Raw genomic sequence first — 13,129 nt, 5'->3', positions numbered from 1 at the left:
AAAACACTGAGTAAATAACATGGTGAGAGCCAATTACAAGTAATGCACTTTCCACTGCCTGATGCTAAAATTAGATCTCGTTTTTTTAAATTTCTGGAATAAGTATCTTTGCCAAATAAACCATCGTCTGGGGATACTGCTTCCCAGTTCCTAGCCAGCCACGGACAATATGCTCTTAGCAGAACGCCTATTCAAATTAAAAACCACGAATTCTGTACACTGAGATGCAACCAGGAGAGCAGATCGGGCTGTACCCATGGAGCATCACTCTTGGAAACGAAAGGCAGGAGTTATCTTCACTTTTTTGGCAGCTCTTATTCTGAGGTCAAGGTCAAAGCAGATATTCTAGTGTCCATATGGCTAATATTTCATGCCAAGACAAGTTGCTGCCACAGAACAAATTTGAAGAGGAAAGGATGACGATTTATTTTGGATTTGGTGTGTGGAGATAATGTTCCAGGAAACTTTGGGCCTGCTGTTCTGAGCACACAAGATAAAGTGTGTTGGCAGATATTACAAGATACTAGATTATAATGATTGTAATGCCTGCTAGAATTTTTTTATGTTCTTTGTGTAACTACTTTCTCTCACACCTCACACACAAAAAACCATCACTATTGGATTAATGCTCTTCTCCAGGATATTCCTGAAGGAATAAAGAAGTTGTCAGCTTTTCTGCATATTGTGCCCTGGGGTTAGAAACCCTGATCTTCTGCTGAAAACCTACCTAATATCCATCTCCACTTCCTGAAATGCTGATATATCTGAGGCTTGCTGCTATAAAGATTTATAGTCTTTCTGAGGCAGTCTGCTGTGGTAGCAGGTCACCACACATCAGGCATGGGAAACCAGATGCATTTAGCTCGTACCTTTAGGTGGCTTGTAAAGTATGAATAAATATTTATAGGAAATACTACATCAGAAGTAATTTATCTGACAATAAACAGTAACTCCCATGACATTTGGCCATCTCAGGTTGTGGCAGTCAGGTTTTCCTCATCTGCCACACTTGCTCTAACAGCCTCTGCAGAGCCACTGTGGTCCTATAACCTACAGCTTCTTAGGATTTTTTTTCTGCTGGTTGGATGGACCACAGTAATTCCTTCAGTAACCACCAGAGCTAATCTGTGCCCCTAAGTACTGAAAAAATACTCAGCTTTGCAGATCTTTGTAAAAATAGCCAGTGCTGTATATTTAGAGAGAAACAGCTGATGATAAGGACTTCACAGTGAGTTTTGTTGGCTCTTTTAAGTAGAATTAATTTGCTGGAAAGCAAAAGTAAAGCTGGATTTGGTATTTTTAGATGCTCTGCATCATCACCCAAGCAAGCTCTGTCTGGATTTGCAGTGACTTGATTGCCTGGAACTCCCACTTACTTTTCTATCATTGAGGATATGCAAAGTCTTACAAAGTGGGGCTCTTAGTGAAGTCCCTGATACTGGACTGCCCTTACTGGCAACTTTGGCTTAAGTCTAGGAAAATGATATTCTGAATTTCCCTGCTAAGGCACAGGAGGCATTTGCCACAGAAATGCACTTATCCAGCACCTCTGAAGTTCTTCCCTTCTCTTCCCTCTGTCTGTGCTTCACAAATGCAGCTGCCCTAAGGTGGGCCATGGTAGGCCAATTGTCCCTTGGTGCCTCAGCTCACCTTCAATCCCACTTCCACTGAAAGGGAGCCTTCTGGTTGCTATCAAGTTCTCCTGGCCAAATTTTGATATCCCAGGTGAGATAGCAAATGCTCTTGTTTAGCTTGAAATGCAGAACTGCAGTCTTTGCCAAAATCCTTCATTTTTGGCTGCCTAAGACTCTTAGAGCTGATTTTACTCAGAGGATGAGACCTTTGGAGTAAGGACTGGCAGTCCTTACAATCTGCTGGCATAACAGTAATACAGACTGATGCAAGCACATTATAGCAAATAATAATATTTTCAAAGGTCAGCTCACACCATTAAATTTTTTCATAAGGGGCTGTTTCTAAGGTGCAGGAGCTCAGGGTCAGAACAGGTCAAACTGGTCTGTCTTTTAAATGCTGTGTGCCAAATTCACACTTTTGGAACCTAATTTTATGGCTACATTAAAACCATTCAACCCTAATAAGAAGGCTGATTGACCTGACATCCCTGTGGTGTGAACTGTGATCTTGCATAGTGCACAGTGCACCACGAAGGGCATATTAAGTACAAAATGAATTAACTCAAGGATGAAACACAGCAGAGTGACAGCAGAATGTACACAGAGGGTGCTGATGTGCATTTAGCCATAAAAACTCCTTCCTGACAACATGGTGCAATGGTTCAAATCTCAACAGGATCTCCCTGCAGTGCTTCTTCCCACTGTACACCCACATGAGGAGCCCAGAAATGGTGTGTACAGTTGTGTATGTGAAGGAAATTAAGCAGTTCCTTTACACCAATGTTTTAAAAGACTGTGATTTATGTCTGTCTTCAAGAAGTCTCAGAAAAGTCTGAGATTAGGAATACTTCACTTTCCTAGACTAGGAAATCCTCAGGGTTCTACCACGTGGAAACTTCCTTGTGACTCTTTTATTTGCACACAAGTGGCAGAACTGTGTCCCTCTTTAACAGAAAACATAAGCAATTCAGGCCTCAGCAGCTTATGCTCTTTGTTTTATCTCAGGACCTCGGGAGGCTCCACTAGGAGCTGGTGTTGCGGCACAGGACAGCACTAAAAGCTTTCACTCAGGAGTTAACACTGCCTGGTGCTGCACGGGACACTTCATGGGCACTTCGAGAACAGCCTTTTTGCATGACAGGGCAGAGCAGCCATGTGGCTGTCGAGTCAGCTCATGCGTTCAGCCTCCCTGGGGCACCCCCTTTAAACAACGCAAACTTATGTAACTCCTGTTCTAAAGCCTGTGGAAAGGTTCCCAATGGCTTCAGCGAGCTTTGGATCAAGTCCTAATTGCCAGAGATACAGTGGAAACTTTTGAGCTGCACATTTACATTTTCTACAGCAAATGAAAACGCACAACAAGCTCGGTCTGGTGTTTGACCCCTTCTGGCCTCTGCTACCTCAGACCTTACAGCAAGACAAACAGAGCCAGCCTGAGCAGTACTTGGCAAACATTTTTGCTCTAGGAAGTCAGGAAGAGCTTTTTGTGCAGAGACCTACTGCTGGACTCATTATTTCAGACTGCCGTGGGCAAGGAAAGCAACGGGAGCTGTCCTACAAAGGACCCATTATCTACAGACCCAGGGCTTAGGTGCACATGGCCACAGTACAGGATGCTGAAGCCTCTCCGTGCTCCTGTCTTCGCTTACTAATAGTGAGAGAAGATTGTGCAAAACCTCTTCAAAGCAACAACGATGTTACTGTTGTAAAAAAAAGCTTTCTTCTCAACACTAATAACTTCTCATGTGTCTCTCAACAAACCTAAAATGTTACAGGGAGCAAAATGAATTTTTAATAGGTGGAAACTGTGCACGAAGTGTGTATTATTACTTCCGTTACGGTCATTTCTTTGTAGTCTGTCTAAGCAATACGATTTTCACTCACAATAAAGCAGCCTTTGTACAAACAAAGAGTTAAGCAAATTTAATCTCCATGATTGGTGGCAGAACTGAGGGAAGAAAAAGTAGGTTACTCTGCACAGAAAATTTCTCTTCCCTGACAGTCTGTCTGTCATACCAGAAGTCCCAGATATTAACTTACAAGTTATTGTCTTTTTTCCCTGGTAAGTATTAGACGGAGTGATCACCCCTAACTTCAGCACACATGCATTTGGTAAAGTGCAGGGAATGAGACACACAGAGTAACAGCTCTATTTGCAGTAATGCTAAACAGCATCAGCAGAAGCTCTGGAAATCACATGTACAAAAACAAATTAAGCAGCACTTGCTGACACTCCCTGTGCAACAACAGTAAGAGCAGTTACGGTTTTCATCTGGCAAGAAGCCCCAGTCCTTTAAAGATACATAAACATTGCAGACCACTGTTACAGCCTTAAAATGCACTTACACCACAGACTTTGAGAGAGTGAGCCTGAGAATCAAAATTAATTTCTGGCCCTCCAGAGAGTTAAACAATGGGTGATACAAAAAGAACAGTGTCATGCAGTCACAGAGCAAGCAGTTCCCAATTCATTCTCACACTGCACTAGAGACTCACAGATACTGTAGGAATAGGTGCTTTAGAAATTATTTAGATCCCCTACTCAGCTAAATGTATATGGATATCCGAGCTATTCAAGCTTGTGAAAAGGCTTACTGACAATCAGGGCAACAGTAATTACTGAGAGGAGGGTAATAAAAAGAAAAAGCCTGACTCTAGCTGTTCATTCAAGGTAAGCGCTTACCTGAAAATATCATTTGGACTTGTCAGCAGACATCCTCACCTGCTCACATCACAAGGATTTGGAACCTTCATCCCTCAGTAGAAAAAGGAAAAATACATCTTCTCTCTAATGAGGCAGTTGCATGCAGGAGTTGCTGTTATTGTTGGAACTGGTTTGAAGGAATGAGGACAGAGCCAGCCCAGGCAGGCGTGTCTTGCAGAGCTGTGCAGCGAGAGGGCTCACTCCTTTATGGAGTACCTTTGCAACTGCAAGGCAAGATTACTTACTGAGCCAGTCCCCCTCTCTGCCAGCAGATCGAAGGGCTGCTTGGTATTCCAGCTTGGTTTCCCATCAAGTCCAGATACAGTTTGTCTGACACGAGTCTATTCAGATGCCAGAGGATTGCTGGCAGTTCTCGTTTTCCGGGAACAAAACAGCAACAAGCACCCCAGCTGCATGCCCTTGTGAGGCTGTTCAGTCCCTGTTTCAAGGCAGAGTGCCCTCCCTCCAGAGCAGTGCTTAGCTTTTTGTGTGTGGATAGATTTTACAGATCTATCTCCTGTTTCTGCACCTCCACCAGACTTAGCACTTATTCAATTATGTCTAGTGATATTAATATTCCTGTCAGAGGGAAATACAGGGAATGAAATAGTGATCATCCTCTCTCCTTCTCCTTCCCTGGCATCAAAATACATACTCTGTATTTTATTTCTTCACTCCTCAGTGGTGAATGGGCAATTTCAACTTGGAACCTTAAAGAAGTCCACAGATCCTGTGATTACTGAAGTCATAATCCTGCCTTCCTTCTTCCATTTTTTCTTTTTTTTTCTGTTTCTCTCTCTCGCTTTGGCACAGCTGGGTGTCTGGAAGAACATACTGCCTGGAGGGCACAAAAATGTGCCCTGGGCAGCAAAATACCAATCCCTCAAGAGGCACAGGGAAATGTTAAGGGAGCAACAAGCTGGGGGCTTCTTGAGAGTTTTTGATTCAGAGTTCCTGTTGCATGCAAGGGTGCTGCAACAGCACAAGCAGTTTGTTACATGGGGTCCTCACAAAATTAATTCCTTATATTTTTCTAGAGAGAAAAGCCAGTTCTTTCTTCTCTCTTACTATACCAGGTGAGAACATCCTATTTTTTTCAGACTTTGGATGTAAGCATGTTGCCACCAGACTTCTTTGTTGACGCTGTGGCCAAATCCGTAAGAAATGATGTTGTGATAATAAGTTTGAGACTTGGCAGCACTAGCAGCTATGGGGACTCTGACAGTGACCCCAATGTTGATTTTTGGGGATAAAAGTCCCTATCAGGAAGAGTAGACAGGTGCATAAATCACAAGCATATTTTACCCCCAGTTACACAAACTCTGTCTTCACAACCATGGTAATTTCATGAAGGATGTAGAAACACAGAGTACAAATAATAATCTTAGATCTGCTTTGCATTTCTGTGCTTTTGTGACAATGCTCCCATCCATTTGCAGTTCACTTTTTGCCCTTACTGTTCCCAGTCTGAAGGTTTTTCTAAAAAAAGATATTTAGTGCATTGTAAAAAAAAAAATTGGTCCTTAAAAATACCAGCTTGTTTAGCAGTTTCTAGAACTCGGGGCTGATTAAGAGCTTGCTGCTGAAACAATGATTTAGCATGAAGCTGCAGCTGGTGTAACAAGAGAACCATGCCACGTATTTGAACCTTTACTGGGGGATTTGCCACATCTGTAAGTAGTAATTCACCACAGATTTCTTCCCTGTGTGCTGTCATGGATGGAAACACATGGCCCAAAACTGCAAAGACTGTCATTTGGAATTTCAGATGAAAACTCTTCATAAGGACAGAGGCTCTGTGCATTCCCTTGTCCAAAAACACATGGAACAAACCAAAAATAATTTTAAAAGCACATGAGCGTTCCTTGGTCTGACAGCTCCCCCCTCACACAAAGCTTGTCCAGCCCCAGCTTTGCAAATGCACATCCCTTCCTTTCCAGCCCTGACTTGGCAGCAGTTTTTGTTGGCAGGATGCTGTTGCCAAGGGAGACAGAAAGGATGTGCAGCTGGCTTTTCTTTCACCTGCACTTAGTGCTGCTGATCCTATTTATGTTACTGCAGAACCTTTGGCTTCTGAGAGACCTACCATCAATGTCACTGGACCTTTTGAAGAGTTTTGACAATGACACAAATAGCTGTGGCCTCTGATGAAAAGCTTAAAATAGGACCTTGCCAAAGAGAGGATGTAGCTGGTGTCACTGACACTAACTCAAGCCAGGGTATCCATTGCCCAGGCACTGATAAGAAAGGGGAAAGGAGGATTCAAAGCCATCTTAAAAACATTCCTGAAAACTCCCCAAACAGTGAGTAACTTCACATACATAAAAGTTACGTGCTTAGGGTACGGTAGCCACGGCTCCGGCAGGCAATTCACTCCATCCAGAGGCTGACCAGTACCTCAGAGAGGCACCTCTCTTGCCATTAGCAAAAGAGGTCACATTGAGGATGATGAGTTTTAACTTCATGTCCATCCTTCAGGTGAGGGAAATTAGGTGAGAGGAATCCCACCTCATATTCTTCTACCTATTTAGATGGCATCATCATAAAGTAAACATAAAGGGATAAATAAAAGTGATGTTTGAAAAGGTGAAATGCAGTCCCTATATTGTGATACTTTCCAGGAGATGAAATCCCACTGCTTTGGACATTCAGAACCAGGTTTTACAGAACACCAAATGAACAACAAGCTTTATAGAGCAATACTTCACTGGAATAAAGAGTGGACTAGAACAAGGCCTGACAGCTTTTCCATGGTGATGCATTAGGAAGCATTTTTCTTTCACATATTAGAGGGTAAGTGGGCAAACACTAATTCAGCTGAAACTGGAGCTGCTGCCTCTCAAAGAAACAGCACACTATGGATCAGCTGCTCCTGGCCCCTGCAAGGCAAGACATCTGGTGCCTGCTCAACTGGAAAGTGGTGGGTAGCATGAGGAAGTAGGAGCCACTTCTTCATGCATAAACATTTTTCCAAAAACACACAGCTCTTGGGCCTGCTGCACTCCTTTCAAAATCCTTCCACTTGCTGTTGGAGGCAACCAAGTCCAAGGCATCTGATTCCAGCACCAGATGATATGTCTTTTCCAAACCTAATTTCCTCAGGACTAAGCCTCCAGCCCTAAGTAATTTAAACTGACTTACTTATCAATCAAGGACGCTTATTCTAGACTCAGGATACTCTTTCATTACAGCACAATCATTTCAACTTGTCTTCTCCAAAGAAACATTTAAAGGAACAGACCCTGTCTATCCATCCTCTATCCACCCTATGTCTATCTTTCCCACTAACTCCTGATCCATGGCTGATTCCAAATATTGTACCACACTGTATGACAACTGGTGAGGCAGAGCAGAGCATCCTACTCGTGGATCTCTCTGCTTCAAGAGTGCAGAGCTTCTTCTCTTCTACTTGCAAAAGCTGTGCTTAAATTCTCCAGCTGCAGGTACAGAAACACTGCTACTGCAGCCAGAAGGAATGCTGTAGTTATGCACAGGCTGACTAACTCCTATAAACCCTGAAGGTATTTCTGTCATTTCATCTGTTCACTGAAAGTAATTTGGATGATTTATTACACATGCCCCTTTCAAACACATTATTACTTCCAAGTGCCTGGTTATCCTTGTGCTTGATCTCCAATGAGAGCTGGTAATGAGGCGCTTGTACTGATTTGTTATATGAGCAGGTAAGACACAATTAGAGAGTAATTACTATATTTATCTGCAGGAAAGCTTTATTCTGATTTTTTGATCATTTCCAGTTGAAGGAAAAGGGACACTGCCTCAGAATGAGGCAGGGGAGAATTGTGCAAGTTATTTATGGTCCCAGTATATCATCTGGGCAAGTGGGAACCAAACCAGGTCAGGATCAAGGGAGTCAGCATTTCCTGTGTGGGGGATTGGGGTCTGGTTTGGGGATACAAAGGGTCAGATGTAAATGAGCACTATTCCCAAAGTGGGCTTGGGATATAATTGGGAGTGAAAGTTTCCATGTCCATATTTTCTCCTGTGAGAACAGCACAATGATGTAAGGTTGCACATAAATCAGCCAGAAAGGCTGTAATGTGCTGCTTTTATTATCTGCTGGATTATACAGGGCTAGCAAGGCCTCTGGAGTGGATGTAAGGTTGCTAGGGAAAGAAGTGAACTCTTACTTTTCATTTCTGTTCATCCTTCCTACTGAAGAGAGACAGCTGTCCTTTGACTTCTGGGACAAAAGTCTGTACTGCCTCTTTGCAGGCTTGAGTTGAACCCAGCTTCAGCTAAAGCTGATTTCAGAATAACCTGGATGTTCATCACAGCCCATCTGCACTGAGCCACAAGGGTACTCTGAGAGCTACTCTCCAAGGAGCTCTGCTTGTGGCCGGAGGGGGTCAGCAAAGACCCTGCACAGCAAAAAAGCAGAAGTGCATGCCTGGAACTCTAGAATGTCAGAGGTGCATGCTGCATTAGGACATACAAAGATAAAATGGGAAGATCAAATTCCCTTCTTGAAAATATCAGCTGCTCGCCGCAGAGATGAAGAATGGGGTTTTTGCTCCATTAGGTGAATTGCAAGACTGCACAGGTATTGAGATATGGATTTTTTGCCGTGCTTTGAAGCTGGGTATTGGTCTGGAAGGAATGATGGTTCAAGATGGTGTAGTAAATCATATGTACTTATAAGTAAGGTCACAGCAGGCACTGGATATAATTTCTGCTAATGAGAGCAGGACTCCTCTGCTTGAATTTCACTCAGTGTTATTGCTTCTGAATTCGATTCAAGAGGTGGAGATATACAACAACATACACAAGGAACAGAAAGGGGAGATGACATGGTGACACAGCATATTTGATTAGTCAGGGGATCAGTAATTTAAACAGAAATACATGTGAAGTTAGGAAGAGGATCTCACTTTATAAAAATGTGTTCTATCAACTCTGCAGTTCTTTCACTTCTGCAATTCCTATTTATTATTCAGCATGAATGCAGTTACACAACAAAGTAAAATGTTTCAATGTGTCACCTTCCTTTGTGGATAGCCTCTTTGTACATGCCCATTTGCATTAAAAAGAAATAAAAGATCCACTACCAACATGTGTGTGCTGCTTTGGATTGCAATTTTGAACATGTGTTGGTCTTGTCTTTTCACAGGAATACATTGTGTATCTGAACCATCATTTACATTCAATGATTTAAGTGTTCATAGTGGACTAAAGTCATCCTGCCTTACACATGACAGGTTGGCACTTGACACCATCAACACAGAATAACTCTTTGGAATTATAGCAATAATAATGTGCAGGCCCCCTACTGCAGCATTATTCACACAATACTTTATAGGTAAGATATTTTATTTGTCTCTCATTTCTGGTTAAACCTGCCTCTATTTATACTCAGGAGAGAATTTACTTCACCCATTTCTGAAATGGAATCACCACCACACTTAATTTTATTTTGGAAGGAAATTGGACTGACAACCCTAACAACTTCTGATTATTCACAGAACAGCCCTTGTGAAGAGATTAAGTGTACCAGCTTTTCCATGTTGCCCTGTCAGCACACAGCCCTTTGGGGATCTTCTCTTGATGTGAAAGTTAGCTCAGCCTCGATGCTCATTCATCCTTGACTTCTGTTTCGTTAATACCAGTTATGTTGTTGGTGATATGACGTGGACACCTTATCTCTCCCCTTCCCCCTCCAGAAACTGCACTGTGAGCCTCATTTCATTTCAGTCAGGCTATAACATAGTTCCCAAAGCACAGTGCTTATTCTTCAGCTACTGCTGATGGGAGCTGGCAACAGAGGGCAGCGGCTCTCCTATCTCTCCCCTGCACCATCTCCCCTCCAAGAGCACAGTGGCTGTGCAAAGCTGAGCAGCACCCTTGGGTGGCTACCAAGAGCACCAAGTGCTCAGACACCTCTGCCTTTACAGTGCATGGGTGTCCCATGCTGAGAAAGCACTGCAGGAGCCAAGTCCTGAGGTGCTTATCCTGATGCTCTACTGGGAGATGTGCCTCTACTCCACGACTCAGCTGCTCTGCTCTTGAAGGCTATTGATTTTTTTTCTGATGGAAATGCAGAAATGCCAGCCACGGAACAGGAACATTCAATTTCTGGTAGTGTCAGTGCCTACCTCTGTGGTAGCACCTGGCTTCACTGCATTGCTTGGGCCTCAGAGAGGGCTTGAGATTTCCTGGCACATCAGCAACAAACTTCCAACACAGCTGTGGGTTGTTTCCTTAGAAACAATGCAAGTGCAAACATACCCAGAGGTGTGTTTGGGAAGACAAATTCATCTCAGAAACAGATAATAACATGTTTTTACTGCCTACACTGCTCAGTTCCATGCTCTCCTTGGTCTGGACTTAGCCTACTAATATGCAAAACATAATCTTGAAACTAGGGTGCAGCAGTGCTGTTGACAAACGAAGAACTTTCTGTTCAAGCACTTTGAATGAACTACAATTAAACATCACTCTGAGTCCTCAACAGACAGATGCTGGAAGGGCTGTGTGGCAATCAGACATTACATTCCCATGAAATGCAATGATAATACTGACCTAAGTGTCTTGTCACACTTTTGCCTTATTACATTTTCCCCCTCTCTCTCTTTTTAAGCATTCTCAGCTGTCATTGTACCCGAACAGTAAAATCACTCCCACAGTAAAGTGCGGTATCAGAACGCAGCTCTGTTTGGAGACAGAGCACTAAGTGTGGCACATCAGCGTTCAAGCTGCAGGAGAACATTAGTCCTTGCATTAGCATTAACTACTGTGGCTAAGAGAATCTATTAGCAATAGCCTTAGCAAAGGTCAGGACACCAGGAGGAAGGAATATCAAGAAGCATTATACAAAGGACATGATTTTAAGTGCGAGTTTCAGCCCTGTTCAGTGTGAGTTCAAAGGACTGGATGGAAATAAATAACAGAAGGCTTGCTTGAGGTACCAGTTCCAGGACCATTGATAGCAGTGGCAGGAAAATTCCCTTGGGACTGATGGTGGCTTCTGCTGCACAAGCATAAATCCAGGACAGCTCCTGTGCAATTAGGAAGATTATTCAACATATAAATGACTCTCAAAGGAAAACATAGGAAACACTAAATGAACCTGAAGAAGTGAAACACAGTTGGGAGTTGAAGACCAGTAACCAAATACCAAAGATGTGGAAAACAGCTACTTAGCCCAAGATTACTTACAAACAGTAACTTTTATATAGTGACTGAAAACAAGTGATCTGGCAGGAACCAAGGTCAGCAGCTGAAATCCCTAAGATAATAAGAAACCTGCCTAAGGTTGCATCTTCATGTGATCAGAATCTGACTTCTTGTTTTGAGCTCTGCCTCAGAAGGGCACTGGAGAGAGAGTTGCTTCCATTTGATGTCAGTGGCACCACCCACGTGCCAGTCACGCATGATCACACTTTACTGAACTGGGACTGGGGTGGGAGCAGGCAGATAAAGCAGGGGGAGCAGCAAAATTGACATGTACCTCTGCTCTTACAGGCCTAAACCACAGAAGAGCTTTGGGGGGATGTACAGAATACAGCTCTTTATGGAGATACATTACTTTCCCATTCCTCTGTGCTTATTTATTGCATATTTATTCAAAAGTGTTCCTGCTGGGAGCTGCTCCTGCATGCTCACTCACTGTCAATTACATTGCCAGAAACACAGCAGCACCTACAGCAACGTCTCTATTGCATTACAACTATTTCCTTAAGATGACCTTGGGTCCAAGATATTTATCAGATGTGTAATAAAAAGAGGAAAAAATGACACAGCAACAGTTTGCAATGATTCGTTTGTGAAGGTGGTGTGATCTGAGCTTGCAAATTACATGCAAGCACTTTGTACTTGCTATGGTAATATAAAGCATCTCTTACTCAGAGCTCCATGTCAACTTCTGCCTCTGTCTAAATTAATGCTTCCAATTAGTCCTGTTTTATTGCACATCCATCACAGAACATTCACTGTTTGGGCTTTGGACAGAACAAATCCATATATGGGTAATTATGAAAAAATACATTTCGTAAGACACAAATGTTCCATATTTATCAGCAGTGCCTTGGGTGCTTTCAAGGCTTTTTTTCTGACATATTTTTAATTTCTACAGTCAGATTCATCTTTGGATTTAGTTACTAACTGAAGTTTAAAGGCTGTATAACTCTTTGCACTGGGTTCAGGCTTGGCTACTTCATTTTTTTAGCATGTCTCTTGAAAAATCATCAAGCTACCATGCATGTGTCCACAGCACTAACTGATCTTCCAAGCTACGTGGCACATACCATGCAGGAGGAAAAATATATCCAGACTTATTCCCTGAAATGACATCATATTACCTAACTTATCCAGTGCTGTTTCCAAACTTTCCCTCTTTTCATATGTGAAATCTTTGGCACATGTTAAAAATGTATGTGGAATAGTTTAGAAAGGACTGAGAGGAGGGTAAAAGGGAAGAATGTACCTAAGGCACAGACCAAAATTATGGTTCCCTAATAAGCCTGTGGTTTTAAGAGGCATATAACTGTCACAATAATTATTTAACAGGGCTAAAACATTTCAGGTTTGGAGTCAGTCCAGAGGTGATATTTCCAGAAGAGAGGAGGAGAAGGAGCAATGCAAGGCTCAACCCTGAACTGAAACAGAGGCAGCACTGTCTCTCACTCACTGGGGTCTTGGGAGCAGCTGGACACAAACACCCTTTTACCTCTGGAGCAGCTGCTCTTGGCAAAGCATGATTAAAAGGGGAATATGATGACAATTCTCACAAGCTAGTTTAAAAATGATCCCTGAAAACAAAAGAGATATTTAT

The 13,129-nt window shown here is 42.7% G+C and overlaps 1 protein-coding gene across 6 annotated transcripts in view; it reads right to left on the bottom strand.

Moving 5' to 3' along the window:
- Positions 1-13,129, bottom strand: part of TMEM108 (transmembrane protein 108) — a 162,639-nt gene that overhangs the window by 12,150 nt on the left and 137,360 nt on the right. The window contains exon 1 of one of the 6 annotated variants that reach the window (XM_069007472.1): positions 4,318-4,389. The exons of the other annotated variants lie outside the window; for them this stretch is intronic. Within the exon in view, the coding sequence (XP_068863573.1) occupies positions 4,318-4,330 (13 nt within the window). The 5' untranslated portion in view covers positions 4,331-4,389. Of the gene's footprint in view, positions 1-4,317; positions 4,390-13,129 lie in introns of those variants that run through there. 6 annotated transcript variants of the gene reach the window in all.

The sequence above is a fragment of the Aphelocoma coerulescens genome, chromosome 2, assembly GCF_041296385.1.
Source record: "Aphelocoma coerulescens isolate FSJ_1873_10779 chromosome 2, UR_Acoe_1.0, whole genome shotgun sequence".
NCBI classification, from domain to species: Eukaryota; Metazoa; Chordata; class Aves; order Passeriformes; family Corvidae; genus Aphelocoma; species Aphelocoma coerulescens.
This window is presented reverse-complemented; position numbering and strand designations above follow the sequence as displayed.